At 55.0% G+C, this 21,863-nt stretch overlaps 6 protein-coding genes across 6 annotated transcripts; 2 read left to right on the forward strand and 4 right to left on the reverse strand.

The window, feature by feature from the left end:
* Window positions 1-300: 300 nt before the first annotated feature.
* On the forward strand, window positions 301-3,119 carry F5Z01DRAFT_690877 (uncharacterized protein; the record flags this gene model as incomplete). Its single annotated transcript, XM_046266137.1, has 4 exons — window positions 301-942; window positions 993-1,135; window positions 1,212-1,341; window positions 1,710-3,119. Exons 1-4 carry the CDS (start codon window positions 688-690, stop codon window positions 3,117-3,119), a joined length of 1,938 nt encoding a protein of 645 aa, XP_046116093.1. The 5' UTR covers window positions 301-687.
* Window positions 3,120-4,997: 1,878 nt separating this feature from the next.
* On the reverse strand, window positions 4,998-9,681 carry F5Z01DRAFT_676059 (uncharacterized protein; the record flags this gene model as incomplete). Its single annotated transcript, XM_046265210.1, has 2 exons — window positions 4,998-5,655; window positions 5,705-9,681. The coding sequence occupies 2 exons, from the start codon at window positions 9,679-9,681 to the stop codon at window positions 4,998-5,000; spliced, it is 4,635 nt and encodes a 1,544-aa protein (XP_046116094.1).
* Window positions 9,682-11,665: 1,984 nt separating this feature from the next.
* Window positions 11,666-13,994, reverse strand: F5Z01DRAFT_234203 (homeoprotein). The gene is made up of 3 exons (XM_046258342.1): window positions 13,394-13,994; window positions 13,138-13,340; window positions 11,666-13,091 (listed from the first exon to the last, which is right to left on the reverse strand). Exons 1-3 carry the CDS (start codon window positions 13,765-13,767, stop codon window positions 11,797-11,799), a joined length of 1,872 nt encoding a protein of 623 aa, XP_046116095.1. The 5' UTR covers window positions 13,768-13,994; the 3' UTR covers window positions 11,666-11,796.
* A 3,367-nt stretch (window positions 13,995-17,361) lies between these two features.
* F5Z01DRAFT_676061 (alpha and gamma adaptin binding protein p34-domain-containing protein) lies at window positions 17,362-18,451 on the reverse strand (the record flags this gene model as incomplete). The annotated part of the gene is made up of 3 exons (XM_046265211.1): window positions 17,362-17,837; window positions 17,893-18,309; window positions 18,364-18,451. 3 exons carry the CDS (start codon window positions 18,449-18,451, stop codon window positions 17,362-17,364), a joined length of 981 nt encoding a protein of 326 aa, XP_046116096.1.
* Window positions 18,452-18,638: 187 nt separating this feature from the next.
* F5Z01DRAFT_235110 (uncharacterized protein) lies at window positions 18,639-20,331 on the reverse strand. The gene has a single exon (XM_046258349.1). The coding sequence runs from the start codon at window positions 20,060-20,062 to the stop codon at window positions 18,896-18,898; it is 1,167 nt and encodes a 388-aa protein (XP_046116097.1). The 5' UTR covers window positions 20,063-20,331; the 3' UTR covers window positions 18,639-18,895.
* On the forward strand, window positions 20,332-21,802 carry F5Z01DRAFT_234373 (ADP-ribosylation/Crystallin J1). Its single transcript, XM_046258347.1, has 2 exons — window positions 20,332-20,547; window positions 20,676-21,802. Exon 2 carries the CDS (start codon window positions 20,729-20,731, stop codon window positions 21,722-21,724), a length of 996 nt encoding a protein of 331 aa, XP_046116098.1. The 5' UTR covers window positions 20,332-20,547; window positions 20,676-20,728; the 3' UTR covers window positions 21,725-21,802.
* Window positions 21,803-21,863: the final 61 nt, after the last annotated feature.

Raw genomic sequence — 21,863 nt, forward strand, 5'->3', positions numbered from 1 at the left:
GCTCCATTCACTGCGAACAATCCAGACACCGCCTATAGACATATGCAGTGATCAATGTAGAATGATGACTGGATCTTGTGCGTGCGCCGATCTGTGTAACCGTGTTCGCGTTTCACGCTTGCGTTCACGTTTGCATTCGCATTCACGCGAATGACGTGATGGAGAGAGCTTGAACAATCTGAGAAAGTGGTGATCGGTAATTGAACAATCCTATTCACAGGTGGTCAACCAGAGAGCAACCTGGCAGACCCGTGAAGCGCGCTCATGGCTCTCTCTGCGCCTATAAAGCCAGGACCTGAGCCCCCTTTTCCAACATGAACCTTCTTCCTCCATCCACAAAAGTTTCTCCCAGACCACTTCCAACCATCATCTACAGCATTGCTGCCAGCCACTTTCTTCCACATCATTGCCACAGTCTATCTCCGACTGCAACCACTGCTCCGTCCTCCGGCACATTCTCGCCAGACCAACGGACCTTGGCGTCCTCTGCCAACACCATCAAAACACCTCTCAACACGCTGCAACTCACAGCTCCTCCATATCCCACGGCTTATTCAACAGTCTTCAACCACTCCTCTCCCAGGGCAGAGTTCTCTTTTCTTCTCCATGGTCTCCCACCCGGGAACCTGATCGTCATGAAAGCACAGGTATGTCCACGTCCGTCAAGTGAGTCAAGACTCAACTAACATGGGAACGAACAGACGTCCACAAGACACCTGCTGCCATCACTGCACTCGTCCCAGATACCATCGACGCCACCTCAAGAGCCAGTCCTCACTTCTGGATGGAGGCGAAAGAGCCGGTACAAGAACCGTCATGGGTCACCAAAAGCTCAATTTGTACTTCCTCGTCAAAGATATGGGGGGGCATGGCATCCCCATTCACCTCAATGGCAAGCTCATTTGCTTTGAGAAATTCTCGGCTCACTTGCGAGCCCATCCGGTATGACAATGCTCATGAAGTAACCCAGTGGCCTGCTGACGTTTCAAAAGACAGCATTTCAAAAGCCACTCGCCGACTCAGAAAAGGTGACACCGGATCTAGTCAAGAGCACGACAACCCTACAAGAGATGCAGAAGGAAGGAATCGTGCGACTCCGCCAAGGCCTTAACTCTCCATTGGAGAGTGTCATGATGTGTGACGCAACTGGCAGTGGCAAAACACTCCAAACCATCCCCGCGGCGATCCTCGCCCGCGATAACATGAAGCAGGCGGCAAGGCTTGGGCAGACCAGCCGCCGAGCAGGCCGCCAAGAAGACCAACGCTCGCAAGAGCACCGACGACGACGACGACGACGACGACGACGACGATGAGATTGAGACGCCCAGGAAGCGTCAGAAGGTGAGTTTTCGCGCTTTGCTTGTTTTACTCGAAAGCTCACAAAGCAGCGCGCCCCCTTTGAAGGTGCTCTCCGGCACCCACCGTGCCTCCAATGCGTCCGCGCATTCATTTCGGGCAAATCTGCCCTTGAATGTCACGAGCCCTCCTCCCAGCGCGCCAAGCGCTGTCAACGCCAGGCCACGCCTGCACTCCTCTGTAAGTCTAGCAATGCTCTGTACTTAAAGTTCGAGCTTTGCTAACCACAGGCTGCAGCCCGTCCGTCTTTTTGCTATAGATAAAGTGGCATGCTTCTAGCTCCGCCCCCGCCGTAAGTGAACTTTGGTCCTGGCATTTGTTTGCTCGTTCTTGGCTAATAGACCTTTGTGCAGCATCTTGCCAACTGCCGAAAGGCGTTACGCGCCCTTGACGAGATGTACAAGGGTGAAGGGTTTTTGTCTGAGGCTGAGAGGACTCCCGCCCCCCCAAGCAATGCTTCCCGAGCAGCGCTCGTGCCCTCCTCGCGTGCTGAGGCGCACCAAATGATTGCCGACCTGCACAGATGGTTGGCCGATCCTCCCATCCTCGTCGTCTGCCAGTCTTACCACGAGAGCCAGTGGTCCGCAGAGATATACACCCACATCGACATCGATGGGAGCGGACTGAGGATTGGTGTTCTCCAAGCGCAACCACACAAGGACATCTCTACAGAGTGGATGATGAATAACTACGACATCATCATCGTGTCTTCAAGCTACGTTGCACAGCGGTATGAGGAGATCAAGGCCCACGCGCGCTTCTACGAGCTGGTGCACGCTACATCGCGGTCATACGCAGTCGAGCAGCATCGCCAAACCCCTCAGGTAATTGAGACCCCCGAGGCAACGCTGCCATTCCGGTTTTGCGACTTGCCTCCCGTCCACAATCTGTCGTTCTCGGTGATGATACTCGACGAGTCACACCAGGCAAAGAACCCTGATACTCTGATCCATCAGGCTATCCGTTCACTGCCATACGAAAAGGCCATCCTGATCACTGCGACGCCACAATTCAACAAGACTGAGGACTGGTGCGGTCAGTTCATGTTGCTCGCAAAGGGTGGAATCGTGGATAATCTCGGACACTCCCAGCATCTGCTCATGCCCAAGAAACCCGCGGAGACGGACGATGCTCCAGAGCGTCAAGATCTGTCGCGGCTGCAAGAGGTATTGGCGATGCTCGTTCTCGGGCGGTCCAAGATCTTCTTGGACCTGCCAGGAATCGAATACCACGTCCAAGAAACAGCCCGGGAGATCCTGGCAGACCACATCCTCCTTAACCGATGGCTGGTGCAAAAGGCTAGAAAATGTTTCCGTGGTCGGGACCTGGCCAACGAAAATGGTCTCTCTAAGGTCGGATATGCCTACATCGCACATGCCCAAAAGGTGGCCTCGATGCCACAGGCAATCTCGTACGCTTCGGCCAAGGCTTCTCAAGAGACAGACAGCGATGTGAGGCTCCAGAAGATGATTTCCAGAGATATGGAACTCATCTCTCTGGCCTTGAACGAAATGAGAGAAGGCAAGGCTGAGGCTCACGATGGTTCGTCCAGTTCCGAGGACCCGTCAGAGAGCTACGATGGCGTGATGGACATGGACATGGGCCTCGGAGACGAGGAGCCGGTGCTCGAGCTGCACGAGTCGCGACCGAGATTTAGATCATCGGCACGACGACGACGAAAATCGCCTACGGCAGCCAGGCACCCCCCGAGCCGGGAACGAAGGGGTCCCGACTCAAGGCCAAGCGGACAGCCTGATGAGTGACGACGCTGAGCTCCTCGACACAGAGAATGATTGTGAAGACCCAGTCGCCACGGATCTTCCACGGGAACGCTTTGAAGGCAGCTGGCCAGACTACCTCCACGCGCGTACAAGCACAGAACTCCTCGGGAACAAAAGAGTCGAAGCAGTCTGTAATCGACTCTACAACATTGCTCAAGATTTCCCTGGTCAAAACATTGTTGTTGTCTCGAGATACGCCATGTTTCTTGACATTCTGGGAAAAGGTTCTCCACAAAAGGAGTCTTGCCGACTAGGCTGACGGCTTGAACAACCCATTCACCGTCCTGCGTTACGATGGCACTATCCCAAAAGCCAAGCGAGCTGCCACGTTGCACGGATTCAACTGCGTGAACCGTCCTGGCACGTCTGTGCTGCTGCTGACGGCGGGCTGCGGAGGGACTGGCCTCAACATCACCGGCGGATGCCACATGGTCATCTGCGAGGGATTCTGGTCTCCCGGCCTCCGCGAACAGGTTATCGGTCGATGTTATCGGCTGCGCCAAACCCGTACTGTGCACATATGGGACGTGGTGGCTCCTGAATCCGCTGTCAACGAGACTGGTCAACGTGGAGGTACGAAGCGCGGCAGTGCTGCCACATAGCGCTGCCAGACCCGAAGAGGCTCTCGACAGCTTGGCTCAGGAGCATGAACGCCTCAAGATGGAACTTGGATGGTATGGGTTACTTACATAAGTACGCTTAGCCATATTCAGAGCACAGTGGATTTCCCTTTTGGCCTGTTTGATAGTAGATAATATGAGTCTTGTTCCAAGGGCGAAACGTAACACAAGGAGAGGCTGAGTGACTCGTTGGCCAAACGCCAGGAGAGACAGCTTGAACTCGATATGTCTGCAAAGGAGCTGACGAGTAGCACAGGTCGCGAGCTCGCCGTAGGAGTGCCACGGGGGGGGCATCTCCCCCTCCCCTAGACTTCAATCTCCTCCCTGGGTTCCCTAATGCTGAGAGCAGTGAGCAAGTACCAGCTCCTCCAGATGTGTTGCGTTTTCGGTCTGTCACTGCCGACGAATTCGCGGCCGAGACAAGCCTTCTCCTGGCAGACGGTTGGAAGAAGAAGCAGCAGAAGGTTGGTGCTGGATAGAGAAGCCTTGGGATGGTAGCGACAGAAAGCTTGAGGAGTTCCAGAAGGAACTCAACAAACATTTGTATCGCACGCCAAGGCTACCGAACACTCTGTCGTTGCTAGAGCTTGACCTTACCCTCGACGACCTACGAGAGTGGCAAAAGTATCTACACAAATTGTTTACATCAAAGGTCATGGGTTGGGTAATACTCTAAACCAGCGCTTCGTTAATGCTTGCGTGACCCTGTACCCAATATCCGACAGAGATAGTACCTAATATCTGAAGATTCCAAGTATAATATTTAATCAGAAGTGTTACTCAATACCTGCGTACCGTGTGCCTAATATTCGACAAACATAATACTCAATACGTGAACATCCTAAGCATAGTATTTGATCAGAGATATTACTCAATACTTGAGTACTGTGTGTCTAATATTCGATCACGTATATCAGTCAATACAATCAGGTACATGCGTGAATAAACGGTAGCCATTGAGCATCAATACTCTATCAACCCCTGACTCTACTCAAGACCGAGGCCTACTAGACAGTCGAGGAGACAAACTAACATTGCTCGATCACTGCTCACTCGTGTCGCGCGTGTCAATGTTCATTAGGGTATGTACGCTAGGGTTGTCTTATCCAAAAAGTAAAGCAATAAACAAGAAGAAGAAAAGGCTTGAAGAGCGCACACTGAAAAAGAAAAAGGGGGTATATCACTTCAAACAAACAATGCAACGGCACGCCCACCATCCACGCCAAAAGCTGTACAGGGCCTAGTACGCTTGACCGACACCGCCTTGCGATGGTCTATAAGACGCATCAGACTCCAGATGCTGTCCATCTTGCTGCCCAGCTTGGCCAACATGCCATTGAGTGGGCTGCGTCGCGGCTGGTGGTTTCGGGTCGACGTTATCATAATAGTAGTCCGCATTCCCGGTCCACGCCATGGACTGAGCTTGATCAGCACGCTGCTCTTGCGCACCAGGGGCAACATCGCGTCGAAGGGGTCCAGGACTCTGCCCTTCCGAAGCGGTCTGGTCCACATCCTTGTGGGCGGGGAGGGGCTCGCCGGCCACTTCGTCCAGCTCAACATCTGCGCCTCCCTTCTCGGCATCCTTGATGCCCTTCCTCTTCTTCTTGCGGGCGTCTTTCTCGACGCGCTGCATAAGATCTTGATCGTTGGGGAAATAAACCCTCCTAATGCTTTGCACGGCCAGGTCGATGACAACCAGAGCAGCCAGCTCGAGCAAGATAATGGTCCACCAGGCCAGTGTCGGGCCAAAGTTGTGAAGGAAGCCGTCTTTGACGACGTATATGCCGGCAACGGCCTCGTACGTCTGCGAGATGATGATCATCCACAAGAACCACCCAGCCACCGAGAGGGCGAATCCACCAAAGATGATGATAGTCTTATAGTGGCACTCGAGAATGCTGCAAAAGAATTAGCATGGGTCTCCCGAGCACGAGCAAGAGTACCTACAATAACTTGATGTTGATGAAGACAACGGCCACTGTGAAGCAGACGCACCCCATGGCGAATATACTGTTGTCAGCGGTGAACAGGGTGTAATGATAGAACCACCAAGTGGGATAAAAGATGATGACGCTGCCAATGACAGCCATGACGACCCAGCCAAAGTACTGAAAATAGTTAATCCCCATGCTCTTCTGGCCATAGGTGTATAGCTCAGGCACAGCAAGAAGTGTATCGGCGTCGAGGTCCTTGTCAAAGATACCGGGCATGATGACGGACAGTGACGTGAAGAGAACGTTGAATACGGTCAAACTCCAATTCTCGTAGAGCGACGTACCCGAATAGCCGGTGCTACGCTGGTAGTGCGCTTGAACGAGGTAGAACATGATTTCCTTCCAGAAAGTGGCAAGGACATACCTGCCGGTGCGCAAATAATTCCAGCGACCGTGGACGAATAGCAGCTTCTGCAAGAAACGGAATTGAGCAATGGAAAAGTCGGAGATGCGAGCAGCCTGAAGACCTTCTCGGCCAGAGATACCGATGCCCACGTGCGAGGCCAGGATCATGCCAATATCGTTGGCGCCATCGCCAATGGCAAGGGTCATAGACTTGGGCACGTAGCGACGAATGCGGTTGACAAGATCGGCCTTCTGTGAGGGCGATGCACGGCAGCAAATGACAGAATCAACAAGGACAGTGATATCGTAAAACAGTGTCGAGCAATCGTCGTCATCATTGATGAACTGCAAGGTTTGGCCATCCACGACAAGGACTGTATGCGGAATTTGGCCGGCGCTGATCTGATTCAAGGTTGTCGACAGGGTTTCGTGCAAATGCCCCGAGGTAGAGTCCAGGATGTAGATTTGCGAGTACGTCTTGCACAAGCCAGCAGAGTGCCCGATGTTGATGGCAGTCTCGCGCTTGTCACCTGTGAGCATCCAGATCTTGATGTTGGCACGGCGAAGCTTGTCAATGGTGTCGGCAACGCCGTCCTGTAGCTTGTCCTCGATGGCAGTGGCCCCGACAAGGTCAAAGTCCTGCTCAATGAGGTCGCTGGCTTCCTCAATCTTCTCCTGGCGATCTACCAGGCTTGTTTCTGCTTCGTGGTAGATCTCGCGCCACTCATTGTAGGTACTTTCGTCGATATAGCGCGAACCGTATAGCAGGGTGCGAAGACCATCCGAGGCAAAGTCATCCACATGCTGAAATACACGCTCAATGGCCTCATCCTCCGCATCGGCAGCCATCTGGTTCACCTGCTGATCGGCACTGTCGTAGGACTTCATGCGGCTAAAGTTCTGACGGGGATCCCCAGATTGATCCATGGACCCGCGAGGGGAGCCCTCCTCGGCCAGGCGCTGCATCTCTGTTGAGCGGCGGTGGAGGTTCATCCGCCATCCCTCATTGAGAGATTGCTGGTATTCTGAGCTCAGCCTCCGGCTTACCATGCTCTGTTCCATGGATCGGCGTTGGTTCATGCGGCGTGACTGTTCGGCAGCTTTCTGGTCGGCAACATCACGCATCCTCAGTCGGTCCCGGATGACATTATCAGCCCCTTTGCAGATGACACAGATGCGGCCGTCCGGCATGCGAACAATGATCGACATGCGCTTGCGCTTGCTGCTGAATTCCACCACGCTCAGTACTTCGTACGTCTCGACGTGCAGCGAGCCGTCGCTGTTGACACTCTGAAGCTTGATGGCCCCCACGGGACGGTCAATCATGAGGTACCCAAAGTCGCGGGCGGCCTCGATGAGGGCAAGTTCGTCGGGATTAGCGGCTTGGAACTCGAGCCGCCCATCGTCGGTGCGCTCTGGTAGACACGTGTGGCATAGTGCGATGCAGAGTAGGAAATGCTTGGCCTTGCGTGCAAAGGAGCTCTGGCCCTTGCGGCGGATCAAATCGAGAAGATCTTCAGTCTTCATCTCAGGGTCAGCCTCGCCAGGTCGGTTCGAGTGCCAGCGTGACAGACTGGCACTCGTCAACATCCTCTGCGCCGTCGGACGGCTCGGGTCCGTTGCCCGGTGCTCGTAATCGCGCTCTTGGAGGTGATGCGCCACCACATCCGGCATCAATGGGTTATGCTTGCCTTTACCTTTGTGGCTCAGGGTCTGTTGAATCTTTCTCTCCTTGGCGGCTTCGTCTCTTTCGATGTTCATGTCGTGCAGCAGTGGCACACCAGCGACACTCATCTTGCGGAAGCGCATAATGTTCTCGGTCAAAGTACCCGTCTTGTCTGAGAATACCCATCCGACCTGTCCAAGGTCCTCAAGGGTTGACGTTGTGTTGATGCTAGCAGGCGTGTCAGACACTGGATCATACATCTCGGCATCCTGCATCTGGAGAAACTGGCCAATCTTGACAATTTCAAGACTGACGTAGAGCGACAGAGGGATGAGAGTGTTGAACATGATGACATAGCCAAAGAAGATCTCAGTGTACGAGACGTTGGCGTTGCGCAAGTACCACGAGTCGCGTTCGGTGCGATCCTGCCACAGAACGTAGCCGATCGTCATACCAGCGGCCAGCATGCAGACAGCGAAGATCTGGACGAGGACCATGCGGTTAACCATGGATTGCATTCGAGGCTTCTTCGCTGCCGTATTCTTGTTGGCATTCATGCGGATCTTGCATTCCTCGCCAGAGTTGATGACAAGACCAATCGCAAGGGACGTGTTGCGCAAAGTCGATCCTCGGTAGACGACGTTGGCCATGGTCAGGGGTAACGTTTCACCATCCGCCACAGCCTTGCCATCATAGTTGTAGAGATCCATGTTCGGGTCCTCCGATACTACTGTCGCCTGCGTAGTCTTGAGGCCCGCCATGGTACTACACTTCTCGGCAAACATGGGTGACGCTTGCTTGCTCTTGAGGTTCGTCTCGCCATCCAGGGCCATTGTGTCAATGTACGCTATGCCATTGGGACCAGTGGCGTGCAGCAGCGCAACATCGGCAGGGATAGCTTGATCACGGTGCAGACGAACAACGTCGCCAACCTGCACATGCTGCCACTGGATTTTGATCCAGTCCTCGTTGTTCAGCTTGATTCCGTGCTCCCGCTCCACATCCAGTCGCTTCTTCTCTTCGTACGCTGTCTCGCCCTTCTTCCAGCCCTTGCCGCTGAATCGCTTAGGTCTGTTGCTGGGATTGGACCGCACACCTGAAGCAAGAACCCACACGGCCGCTCGGTTCTCCGTCTTATCCAGTTGGTATCTCCTCCAATCGTCATAGCCTTCCTTGGCCATACTAAAGGCAATAAACGCCGCAAGGGGTGCAATGGTGGTCCATCGGCCGACAGTACTTAACCCTGGAATCATCTGGACGATACCAACGACCAAAAAGTAGAAATTACCGAGCTTGCTGAACTGATAGATGAGCTGGGCTGGGATAAAGGTGAAGATTGTATATCGATTCGAGCGAATAAAGTTGTTGATGTAGGTTTTCTCTCTGCGCTCGTCAATGAGGCCCTTGGGCCCAACATCGGCCGGGTTCAGAGGTATTTGCCTTCCATCCTTGGAAGGCGGCAGCGGTTTCTGGCGCAAGATGGTCTCGATCACAATGAACTGCCAGAGCACGGACAACTGGTCGCGCAATCGATCCTTCCACGTCGCACGAGCAATCGGTTTCCGTACACTGCTTTTCTTAGCCAGCCTTCTCTTCCGGAGCTTGTCGCGAAAACCATGGCGTTGTGGCGATGCGCCAGGCTGTTCTTTGATGGGTGATATTGACGTGGGGGTCCGCGCACCCAGGCTCTCTCTCGACGAAGGGCGATGGAGGTTCGATCGCGCCTGAGCCGTCTGCGATGGCGTTGCGTGGGCGAAGGGTCGGTCTGAGTCGCGACTGCGGGGATCAAAGTCATTCCGCGTGGAGGCGGTCCTCGCGCGGCCATCGTGCTCGCCTGAGATGTCGTCTTGAGGGTATTCGCTGCGCCCAGGCCCTCCCCCCGACCTGCCAGGACCGTCATCATTGCGGCCTGGAACCATGTCGTAGCCGACCAGCGACTATCTGCATGAGTCCGCCGCTGACAGAGTGCTGGCTGGACAATTTTCGAGGTGGAAGATGGGGCGTGCGACGTGCCGTCCCGGAGGTTGAGACAGGTGGTAGCCAAGACTCAGACAGTACCCGCGATGGCCGGTGGGTAACTAATCAGTTGGAGACCCGAGATAGTCGAGAAGATAACAGTGCTTGTAGGTATGTAGAGGTATTGAAGTCGCAAGGTCAAGGCCGCGCAGAGGTAAGGTAGCAATGAAACGCGAAAGTCCACGAGAGCGACTGGGAGCTTTGGAGGATAAGAGGCAGCGTTCGAATTGAAGTGGTCATTAATAATAAGGGTCCTTCCTGCCTTCCATCTACCTTCCTGGATGCGGACGGTCGAAGACTGGAGCCCGCGGAGCCCAGACGGGATTAGGACAGTTGACGGTATTAGTAGGCGACTGGAGGCAGGCGGGAGCCTGCTGGACCCGGCGGATCGTGTCCTTCGTCAGCGCCCTCATTGGGCCTCGAGCTGACTGGAGTGAGGCGCAGCTCGCGCCGCTCCCAGCTTCGTCATCCCATACGTATCCTTGGTAAGCTTAGCACTTCAACACTTGTCAACCGATGCTTCAAATGAATTAATAATACGAATACTGGCAATTCATTATTTGCAGACCCAATATCAAAGCCTTTGCATCTTCCGCCAGCAAGCGGTACAGGTACTAATTAGACAGTTTCCCTCGTCGCAAGGCCTTCGCTTTCCCAAGTTCCGCCCCCAAAGAACGGAGGCGCACTGACAACCACCGAAACCAAAATGGCCAACCTCCTGACGGGCGCTCTCGCTTCACTCGCGCTGGCGCCAAGACGTGCGCATTTGGAGCCTTCGGGCTCTCGGGGTGCCGGACAGTCTGCTGCCACCGCATCCAGCACGCGGACATAAGCTGCGAACAGCAACTCCACTATGCGAATGCTTTCAGTATCACTACGATAGCATAATCCAGTTGGTGAGAATACGTAGTGCATCGCGAATGTGACGCTGCTAACCACTTGTTTCACCATCCTACTGGCTACTGCCAAGTCCTTGTCGTCTCGAAATTAAGCTTAATTCCTGACTAGAGGCAGCACGATCGATAGGTGAACTTGTGAAGGCCCGCCTGTTGCGTGACGTGCTTGGCATGCAAGGCAACCATGGCGACTTTCATTTTTCCATCAAAAGACGGAGAGGAAGCGTCATCAGGCCTAGTGGACCGTGAGACTCGCGTCCTTACCCTAGCGGCAAGACATCTGTGGACGATTAGACACGAGGGCATTGAGAAAACACTTGGTAATGAGATCCGTACGCCCGGAGCACCTGGATTTCTGGTACCAACATAACTACAAACAGAGCCGTATTATCATCGCCGCAGCGCCCTGAATCGCAACCCTCAGCCCAACAGCCGGAGGTATCTGTCAATGCCCCCTCCCCTACGCTCCCAGTAAAGTTCCGACAAAAAGCCACCTGGGCCTTCAGCACCTTTCTTCAGTTGTACGTGTTTGTAAGGAATAAAACAATGTGTGTAAATGGAAATGACAAAAAGATAAGTGCGATAATGTCCCAATGCTCGGTATGTGCATCCAAAATTATTAGGTCCTGGGTTCAGCGTGGTGGTCAGCCGCTTCCCACAGAGACGAGTGATTCCAAATCGCCTGATTATAGTCGAGGCAAAGTCAGATCAAGAGGAACCCCAGAAAGCTGCGAATGATCGCAAGCATCTCGAGACCACCTATGTTGTAGCTTCTTGCGCAAAGCCCAGCGAGCAAAAGCCCACACAAGACCAGCCACAAAGAAGATGTCAAACAGACGATCGCTGTGCCGGACATGCATGACCGATCAAGTAGAAGAGTATCGTCATGTGAATTCGTCATGGCTGCGACGCGGCTGTCACTCACTAACAGTGAATGCGGACGCATGTTGCCAGAAGATTTGTGATGGTGGTTGGCGGAGATAAAACCAACCCAACGAACAAAGTCCCCAAGAAACAGCTGAAAATCAAACCCCATGGTATAACGCGCCCTCAATCAAAAACGCCCTCTTCGCAATGCGTCGTTCGTCAATTAGCCTAGCGTAGTGCTCTCGGCCCGATCCGTCAGTGGGAAGCCGAGGGCTCGGGCGAAAGACTCGCAGGATCAACGGGGTCGAACGAAACGAGTTGGTCCATGTCAAGCTCGGTTTGTTGGGGTTGTCCGTAGGCCGGTGACTGAGACTGCATCGGAAGGTTGAGAGCGTGTTTCGAGTACATGTCGTGAAGGCTGTGGCCATCCTCAGACACGGCACAGGAGCCGTCGTTGCCAGCATACACATCAGCGGACCCTGGCCGCCCCACCATGCCCATGGGGGGAGACTGCTCGACAATTGAAGGCTCAGATGGACTGTGGTATTGCATCGAGGTCGGCCCCGGGGCATGCCCGTCAGCCCCAGGCATAGGGGACAGGAATCCCTGGTTGTAGGAAGGTCCAGCATAGTTCGTTGGCGGAGGCATCACGCCCGCGTCTTGGTGAGGTGGAGGGAAGAAGCCAGGGCTTTGCGGGAACTCGGAAGGTGAGGCCGTCGTGGCAGACATGGGGTACTGGCGCATGTCGAGTCCGAAGCCTGCCTGTGTGTCGATCCGCAGGTTTGTGTTGACATGGGTCGGCTGATGGGGCACAGGGGCGTAAATGTTCGGGTTGTGCTGGGGAGGCCCCATGTCGCCAGGAGGCTGGATGTAGAATGAGGGCATTGGCTGGTTCTGGAACATGGCAAAGTCGACAGGTCCGGGAACAGAGCGAGAGCGCTGACGCTTGTGGCCTTGAGGCGGGCGCATGCCCGAATGCATCTGATGCATGCCCCATTGCTCGGGGAACATGTTGACTGGCGGCGGGTGATTGAAGTTGGGTTGTGAAGAGGGACGGGCCTGGGGCGAGACGGGCGCCGAGATGGAGATCGCATGGGGGTCCTGGAATGCATGACCTATGGCCATCTGGTGAGGGTTGTGGCGGTTCATGAACGTCTCGAGAGACACCAGCTTGGCTAGCTGTCCACTCAAGACCTTGGGGTTGCCTCCGAGGTGGTGCATGAGGCAATGGCTCGCTTGCTGGTCTTGAGTAAAGTCGCCGACCTGGGAGAATCCTGCCCCGTTGGAGCAGTCCATGAAGAAGTGTGGTGGCCGCGTAAGTTCGATCACGATGCCTCCCATCTTGGAAGGGTCGGTCTCATTGTTCTCGAGATAAATGTTCTTCACATACGCGAACGGGTACTCGATCTTGTAACCGGCCTGTTCGTTGTTGATGTAATAGGTAATGGTACCCTTGTCGGGGGAGTAGAAGACGACGAGGTCCATGGCGTTCTGACCGACGCGTGTCCACTCGCCGACGCTGAGAGATCGACAAGTCAGGTGATTGATCACTGGTCAATTAGCATGGATGGGCTTCTGGGGAGCATACAAACGTACAAACTTTGGCGTTCGGGTCTCCAATGAGCATGCCTCCATGGCCGAATGGCGACAGACCGGTGCGTCCAAAGTAGTTGCCGCCGAGACCTTTGCCGGACTCCATGGCTTGCATGGCCAGATAAGCGCGCATGGACTCGGGAATGGCGTCAATGTCCTCGCCGGTCTCCAGGCTCTTCTTGGCAAGATTCTTGATCTTTGCACGACTGCCCATGATCAGTGATATTTCATTGTTGTGCTCCGGAGTAGGGAGACATACCGGTTCTGGAACCAGATCTGGACAGATCGCTCGGTCATGTTGATCTCCTCAGCGATACGGTCGCGGACAAGAGCAGTGGGGGTCGGGTTCTTGTTGAACTCGATCTCGAGGGTAGCCAGTTGATCCTGCGTCGCACGTTGCCGCTTCTGGTTCTTTTGCTGCTGTGTCAAGGTGCTCTTCCGGGGAGCCCTCCTGGAGGCACTGGCGGAAGTGTTGCCGCCATTCGAAGTGGACGGAGATGGCGTCTGCTTGCTGGGAGCAGCCGACGTCGGTGTCGGCGCGTTGGTGTTGGCATCAAAGTCTGTGTGCGAGCCAGGGGTGCTGATGGATTCGACATGTGAAAGGCCCATGGATGGTTCCATCTCAGTAGCCATTGTATCGGATGTGTACAGTGTCCAAGCGCTATGTACCAGAGGAATGGGAGCGCAGTCGTCGGATGGTATTTGAAAGGTCTGGTCGATGGGCAGGCTGATCGGGAAGCCGGTATTCCCAGTTGGTAGATTGGGTTGGGTAAGGAGTGTGTTTCTCGCAACGATTTTCGGAATATAAATTCGGTCGTCGAAGGCGAGCGTTGATTCGGTAGTAGTACAGACAGCCAAGTGCCGAGTCGATACAAAGTTGTCTGGTTATGTATTACCGTACAGATATCGGTCGGACGCGAGGTCGCGGTTGGGGCCTAAGGAACGTAATGGTGCCGAAAGGAGTGACGGACACCGAGATGGCTTGGAAAAGCGATCAAGGGAGTGACTGAAGGAAACGAAAGAAAAAGGACGCGGGAAAAGAAAGAGAAGAGGCGGTCACAAGAAAGAGGCTGATGGGGATGGGAAGATGGAGAGAAGGAGACGGGGGGAAGGTGGGAGACGGGAGCCAAGGGGACAAAAGGTCGACCAGTTGTGTGTCTTTGCTTCCTCACTATGGCACCGCACGGAGTACGTGCCTAGCGAGTGGTCGCAGTGGTCGCAGTGGAGTGCCACACCTTCCAAGCACATTCAGGCACAGAATCAGGCACATACAGGACTCTGGTCCAATAGGAGCGTGCAGATGGACACACTAGTCCTCGATGGGATGGCAGACAGACAACCAGAACCTCTTGGAAGCCACAGTCAGTCGCACGACGAGCTTGCTCGGACGCACGATGCATCAGCCGAGACACCCGTCTGCTGTCATTCTAGCCGGCTCTGATCGAGCGACTCTGTGTGACAGACATCGCCGCTGTCGTCGACAATGGACCTGGGCCAATGGAAAGAATACAGAAGCACGGTTACACGACAGACAATTGATCAAGAACGGACCGCCCGTGCCCAAGGTAGCCTGGAGCGTCCGTGGCACTTCACCCACCCAGGACTCTGGGCGTCTTCACCGCCTGCTAGACAAGTGGTGATCGTCTGATCGTCAGTCCAGTGAGACTGACATGAATCGATTCTTCACTTTGCATTGCCGTCCGCGTACTCTGTACAGATGATGCCAATAGACCAGCATGTCATCAAACGAATATGCTCGTCAAAACGTCGCCGACTTCGTGACGCGTTGCGTCCCGGATACAAATCCTTTCACTGTGGCGCCCGCAAGCCAGAAAACGCGGATGTACGTCCGGTGCTGCCCACATATCTCAGTGGCCTGCGGGTTGTAGGAGCGCGTTGGGGCTCCTCATCGTCTCGCGTAGAGCCAGATGGTGATTGCTTGACTTTCCAGCCGCCAAAGGTGGAAAAAGTCTCGCTTTTGGCGCGCCCAGAACACCACCGGCTTCAGGGGTTACTGTTCTGAATTTCTGAAAGACTGGAAGTCTGGAAGACGGGCCTAACGTTAGTTGTGAGGCTACTGCAAGGCACCGGCTCCATGTCATTCAGGTACCCGAAGCTGACTCCAGCGCTGTTTGGCAGACACGGTGTCGCGCACTGTCATTGAGGCCGGCCTTGTGCCGTGCGGCCAGGGTCAATCGCCGCCAGCTGCTGGAGTCCAGTCGCGTTAGGCGCGTCTGGTTGTTGCTGCGGTTGTGTTTCCACAGATGGTGAACAGACACAAGTGCGCGTCACCGGCAATAACTCGCGAGTGGAAGTCAGCATGGGCTGTTGCCCGAACTCGCAGAATGCCTCAAGGCGTTCTCTGATCTCTTAGTTCGCGAATCTCGAGGCTGTCGGCGGCAATCGACTTGAGTCGTCTGGCGTGGTTTTGAGCTGAAGACCGACGGGTCCGACTTCTGACAGAAACAATGTGCGCCCCACGTCCACTTGTGATGCACTGACGAGACCAGGCTCACATCTCCTCTCTTTCTACTCCGTATACGGATAGGAGGAGCGAACATGAGAGACGCCTAGACCGAGCCAACACGCCCTCCAAGGTCTGTGACCTGAAGTTACACACCTCATTGTGAGTAATTAATTACTAGCCCAGATCGAACGACGTTCGTCGTCTAAAGATAAAGGTACGACGCAAGTTCGCGGAAGCAGCACAGGCTGCACAGTGTGAGAGCCCCGCCCCCTCCAGACCCTCAGCCCCTGATTCGGATCCTGTGCTCTGCGGATTTTTTCTGGACCTTGCAGGCTTGGCGGTCCACGGCAGGCGCACGACGAACAGTGTCGTTCCAATCAGCACCCATGTGCTGTGTATCATCGGGCTTCTCTCAAGCTGCATGTCGCAAGCCGTGTGCTCGTGATGAGGATTGCCGCTGCCCGAGCCAAGATTCCCAGACTTACGGATACACTGTGAGACAGATACGAATCATAGCATCTGTATGGCTACGAATCTTCCGCTCCCGACATAAACTTCGGCATCGCAACTGTTCAAACCTGGTGGGCGTGGTATAATTAGTATCAGAAGCCATTCAGAATGACATACGTACGTACCTAGACATATACTTTGGCCCTGCCGGCTCTGGTGTCTTACATCTGGTATCGTCACACACGACCGATGTGGCTCGCCAGAAACCCGTCGCGGACTCTCATCATGCGCCGTCAATCTTCCGTCATGTTGAAGGATGTGGTCAACACAGCGATGTTAGCGCGCGAATGGCGTTCCAAACTTCCAACTTCCATACCTGGTAGGAGAACTCCCGCGGCGCTGGCGGCTGTTGAGCCTGGTGTGGATTGTTCGCACGGGCCAGGCGTGTGACCGCTACAATAGGCAGGCTTCAACGATTTATACCAATGGAAAGGTCTGATATTGTGTGGACGGATACAGATTCTCACTACAAACTCCTTGGTTGATAGTCACAGATGCACAAATAATTAGGTGAGGACTGCGGAGGACAGCTGCCACCAAGTCTAACATGGAGAGAGAGTCGCCCTGATCCCTGACTCCTGAGTTGTGGATCACGGCTAGCCCTGCTGATGACGTCGTCGACATGGTTGCGACATGGCTTACCCGAGAGCTAATGTTGAAGTTTGGATTGGCACAAAATAACGACTGTGATTGCGTCGAGTCTGCTAGGGAAAATATAATAGCAGCAATATGGTATTTTATTCAATGCCAGATTGTGCTGGCTTGTACTATAGTAACGTGTTGTGTCCTGTTCCTGAAGTCTACCGAGAATGGGCTTCAACATTGCGGAACATCAACCAACGCAACAATGGTGATCCACGATATATTCAACATATGTATCATCTTTAGCTGATAATTGTATCGCAATAAAATCAGACTGATAATGATTTGCATGTTGGAGGGTGGCAGATTTATTGAATCGTCGTTGGGTACTCTAGAGGCGTGTCACGGGGCTATCCCTCTGATCGCCTTGTGCCTAAATGTATTTCAGTGTCCGAGATTGGCAAAAGGCAGCTTCAGCTTTTTAGGAAAGGTAGAGAGTCCTGTCTAGTCAGATTAATGTTGGTGGGAGAAGCGCCTGCTTCTTTCCCACGCTGAGACATATCGTCCGCGGCATCATGGTCACCATCCCTTGCTTCCCAAAATTTGTGTCGTCGATGATCTCTCCATATGAACTGGATGAGGACTAGTGATCATCACCATGCTGAACGTTACAGGTCCCGCATCACCTCTACCACAGCCCGTGCCGCCATCCTCTTCCTCTGCGCCTCGCTCATCCCTTCGCCTGCTTCGCGAGCCGCCTGCAGCTTGCGCATCATCTTCTCGACTTTTTCAAAATCCTCGTCCACCAAGCCAGAGCCCTGCTGGTCATTCTCCGTTGGCGGGGGATCTGCGCTACTGGCGACGGGGATGCTTGCGTCGCCAGCTTGATCACCCTCGCGCAAGCCACCGACTGCCTCTGCCTCTTCGTCCTGTACTTGACCCGACGTCCATATTGACTTGCGCAGGCCCTCAAAGTCGGCACGATCGAAACCGAAGCCCATGTCCTCGGGATCCAGGTCTTTCTGATCATCTTTCTCGTCTGGGTCCTCAAACTCGCCAAAGTCCGACAGCGCATCATGGTCGTCGAGCGACGCCCAATCGTTCGCTTCGAGAGCCTCCTTGACCCGCGCAATGCCCATTTTCTCTGGTAGGCGAATCAGCAAAATGGCCTTACAAGGCACGGATAGCTCTGTACAAACCTCCAAACTCATTGCGGCCCTGGTCGTTGCCAGTCATCAGCACGAACTCCAAGCCGCCCGCAGCACATAGCTCGTCCCATTCATCGGCGTCCCCGTTGCCAACACCGACCGCAACACCAACGCCATCCCATCCCCACCCCCCGAGGCCCTCTTTGACCACCTTGCCCACTTCTTGAAGCAGACTCTTTGTTTCTTGCTTATCCTCATGCAGTGAAAAGACGACAATAACGCCGCCCAAGACATCAAGAACCTCTCTCGCCTCGTCTGATAGAAATGAGGCGGACCAGTCTGTCGGTGCTGTTGGTGTGTCGAGCCATATGGGCAGCGTGGTCTTGTAGTACGGAGTCGAGAGTACAAGATCATGGGTCACGCCTGCTAGCGAGTCTGTGACAGGCGAGGGCGCGTTGCCCGTGAGGTCTGCCTACGAGTCAGCCAGTGGTTGAGAAGGGCCCGGATGCATGAGATGAGCACCCTTGATGACGCGAGACAGGTGATGAGCCTGCGACGAGAGGGAGAGCGCAAGAGCCCTCCGCGGGTTGGATATGTCCATCTGTGGCATGGCGGATGTCCCCCGAGATTGGTATGTATTGTTGAATGATGTCAAGGTCAAGCTGGTGATTGGTGGTGGGACAAGTCGAGAAGTCGCAATAGCGGCGGCATGCGGATGTGGAGTGGCGGGGCAGTATTTGATTGCGATCATGGATGATTGCGGACAGAATTCAGGGTCCAACGCGAAATTATTACTTGTAGATCTACGCATCAGTCAGCCCTAACGTTAGCGACTGATGACGCATGACGAATGATAGCATCTCGGCCGAGAGTATGCCTGGACGGTGCTCACTTGATGTGTATTCGATACGACGACGTACATGTGTCTCCCATTGCAATCATGTTCAGAGAAGTGCGTCCAGCGGCAGAGTGCAGGGAACGAAATTGATGATTTATAATTCTCGACGCAGATAAGGATCGACAGGAAGACTCGCAATCAGAACGGTACAAAAGGCTATGAATCATTGCCACCCCATCCGAAGGATCTATTCACAACGCCCATGGCGTCCACTCCAGCCTGCACCACGCCGGCGAAGCCCTCTTCGCGGGGGGCATCTTCCCGGTTCAAGTCTCCTTGATCCAACGTCCCCTGCCTGCGGCCCAGGACAGCCCTCGAGATGGGCCGCGCCCACATGTTGTACCACCGGTCCTCACTCACGGTGGCGTATCGCCTTCGACCCTGCGCATCCGTCACGCTGAAGCGCCACTGTGCGGTGACGACCTCCCACTTGGCGGTGCGGAAGTACAGCCATGGCCAAGAGAAGATGAACATGAGCGTCAGGACAAAGATCATCTCGATCCACTTTGTCAAGCGCCAGCGGTTGGTGCGACACTCGTTGTAAATCTCGACCTTGCCGTTCTGGACGGGGAAGCTGATCTCCAGCTTGCCGCGGTAGTTGGTGCTCCGCACGAGGCCCTCCAGCTTGGTCTGCAGCGCGTCAAAGTCCCAGCCGGACACGGTACGTTCGAGACCGAAGCTCTTCAGGCCATTCTTGGCTGTGCAGTACCGGCGGCACCACTCTGCGACGTCGGGTGTTCCCTCCTCAGCCGCGCCACCGGAGCCACCAAACCCAGGGGCTCGCGTTGTGCAAACGGTACCTCGACGTACCTTTTCAAAGTTGCCTGCCGTGACGATCTCGTGCGAGAATGGCGTCCTCGAATGGATATCCTCGTACAGCAGGTGGGTGAGCTCGATGTGAATGTCGAAATCGACAATCTCACGCCTCTCCGTCTTGCCATCTGCCTTGCGCACAGAAGAGTTGTGAGTGCCTCGAATGTGCACGTGTGGTCTGGGAGGGATGATGGCGAGTCGATCGATGTGGTCCTTTAGAAACACGGGATCGACGTCGAGGCGGCGGTCGATGTAGTACTCGACGCCATTGTTGACTTTAAACGGCTGTACTTGCAACGGCTGCGTGCCAGCGGGCAGGAGAGGATCCTCAGTGGCGACGGCGTCGTTCTCGTGGTCGCTGTAGAGAGGGGGCAAGTCATCATTCTGGATTTCGGAGGGGTCGTCGTCGAAGTAGCGTGGCTGCGGTGGGATGATGCCTGGTTGGGAATGCAACGATATCGAGGACGAGGCGTTAGGGTCAGCCCCAGGCGGAGTGTCGAATTTGCCCATCTTCAGCGGCTTTGTTCTCAAGGAGACAATGATTGTTGGAAAAGAGGAGGAGGAGATGGAACATGAGAAGGAAGCATGAATGTGCGTGAGCCGTGAGGAGGCGACTAGGCAACCTTTCCGATGTTGGCTCAGGCTGTGCCTCTCCAAGCAGGCAGCCAGCCAACCTGGTTCGTGCCCAGCTCCTGGTTGAGTTTACGGGACTATCACTGGACTCAGTGGAGTCTGGGCACTCTGGGGGCTCTGGCGCCAGTGCGCCACCGCAACGCGGCGCCCCACTGCGCTTAGCGCCTTACGGCTGGAGAATCGTGGCTTGGCGTAGAGACTATAGGGTAGCTCATTAACAATATCTACAATCACTTGGCGCGCGTACGCGCGCACTGCCTGTATTCAAGTTTCATCGAGACGGTCCGCTAGAGTCAATGCTGGTTGACTTGCTGATCTCAAGAATGAGGGCTATGGCAGCGATCTGCAAGCCAGCGTCTAACGCAAGTAACAAGTTCAAGTCTAGCCCCACGATGTCTGCATATTCAAGCCCCCCCTCACCCACAAGGCTGACTGCCCCCTCGCGTCCATCTTACATGTGATGTTGAGCATAATTTCTTACTACATCTAGTCGAGCCTCTTCAGTGTCATCATCGCCGTCATCACAAGCCAAACAGCAGCGCCATGCCCTCTGTGACGTCTCGCATCGTGGGCGCCCTCATGGCGTTACATGCAGCCGACTCTCTGGGCTCCACATACGAGTTCCAGCCACACGCCGAGATCCCCCATCCCTTACCCAACACCGTCCTCTCCGGCGGCGGCGTCTTCAAGTGGAAGCCTGGCGCCGCCACGGATGACACGGACCTCACCCGCGCCATCCTGCTCGCCTACCATGGCCTCCTCACCGGCAAGACGTTCAAGCACGGATACAGCGTCATCAAGGCCAGCGCTGAGCACATGCTCGCATGGTACGTCGGTGACTGGCCGGGACGCAAGCCGGGCTCCCCGCCCGTCGACGTCGGAGGCGCCACGCAGGATAGTCTCGAGCGGTACAAGAAGCACCGCGACATGAACTCGTCTGGCGATGGCAAGGGCAGCGCGGGGAACGGGTCTCTCATGCGGTGCCTACCGACCGGTCTCTTTCAGCGTGACAAGAGGCTGCTCATCTCGGAGAGTAAGCGCATCAGTGCCATCACGCACGACGACGACAAGTGCAAAATCTCCTGCGCGGCGTACAACATGATCGTGAGGGCGCTGGTACTGGGGGAGAGCCCGCAGGAGGCGGTGCGCCAGGGCGAAAAGGTGGCCATTGAGCTCGAGAAGGGGCAGACGGGGCCCGTGTACTCTGCTCTCCGCCTGGGGTGGGAGATCTCCCTACCCAAGCTGGCCAAGCTGGGCCCCGAGGGCACCTTTCCCGGGGGCTGCAGCGGCTATGTCCTGGAGACGCTGACGCTGGCCATCGCTGCTGTGTTGGACAAGAGGGGCATGGAGGCCATCATTAGCGACATTGTCTGCGTGGGCAAGGACACGGACACAAACGCCGCCGTGGCGGGTGGTCTCCTGGGCGCACGAGATGGCGAGGAGGCTGTGCCCAGGCATTGGCGGGATACGATACAGTATGGAAAGGAGTTTAGGCATCTGGCGCACGAGATGCTCAAAGCCCAAAAGTGGGACAAGTGACCCTGTCTCGAGGGGACCAATATCATGCATGGAAGACGTTAGATACTTAGATGGCCAATGTGATTGCATGATCATGTCGCCCGTTCTATCATAGATTTCAACTTTTCACTTTTGCCTCCTTCCTCCTCGCCGTGACACC

This window comes from Emericellopsis atlantica, assembly GCF_019669845.1.
Source record: "Emericellopsis atlantica unplaced genomic scaffold F5Z01scaffold_22, whole genome shotgun sequence".
In the NCBI taxonomy this organism is placed as follows: domain Eukaryota; kingdom Fungi; phylum Ascomycota; class Sordariomycetes; order Hypocreales; family Bionectriaceae; genus Emericellopsis; species Emericellopsis atlantica.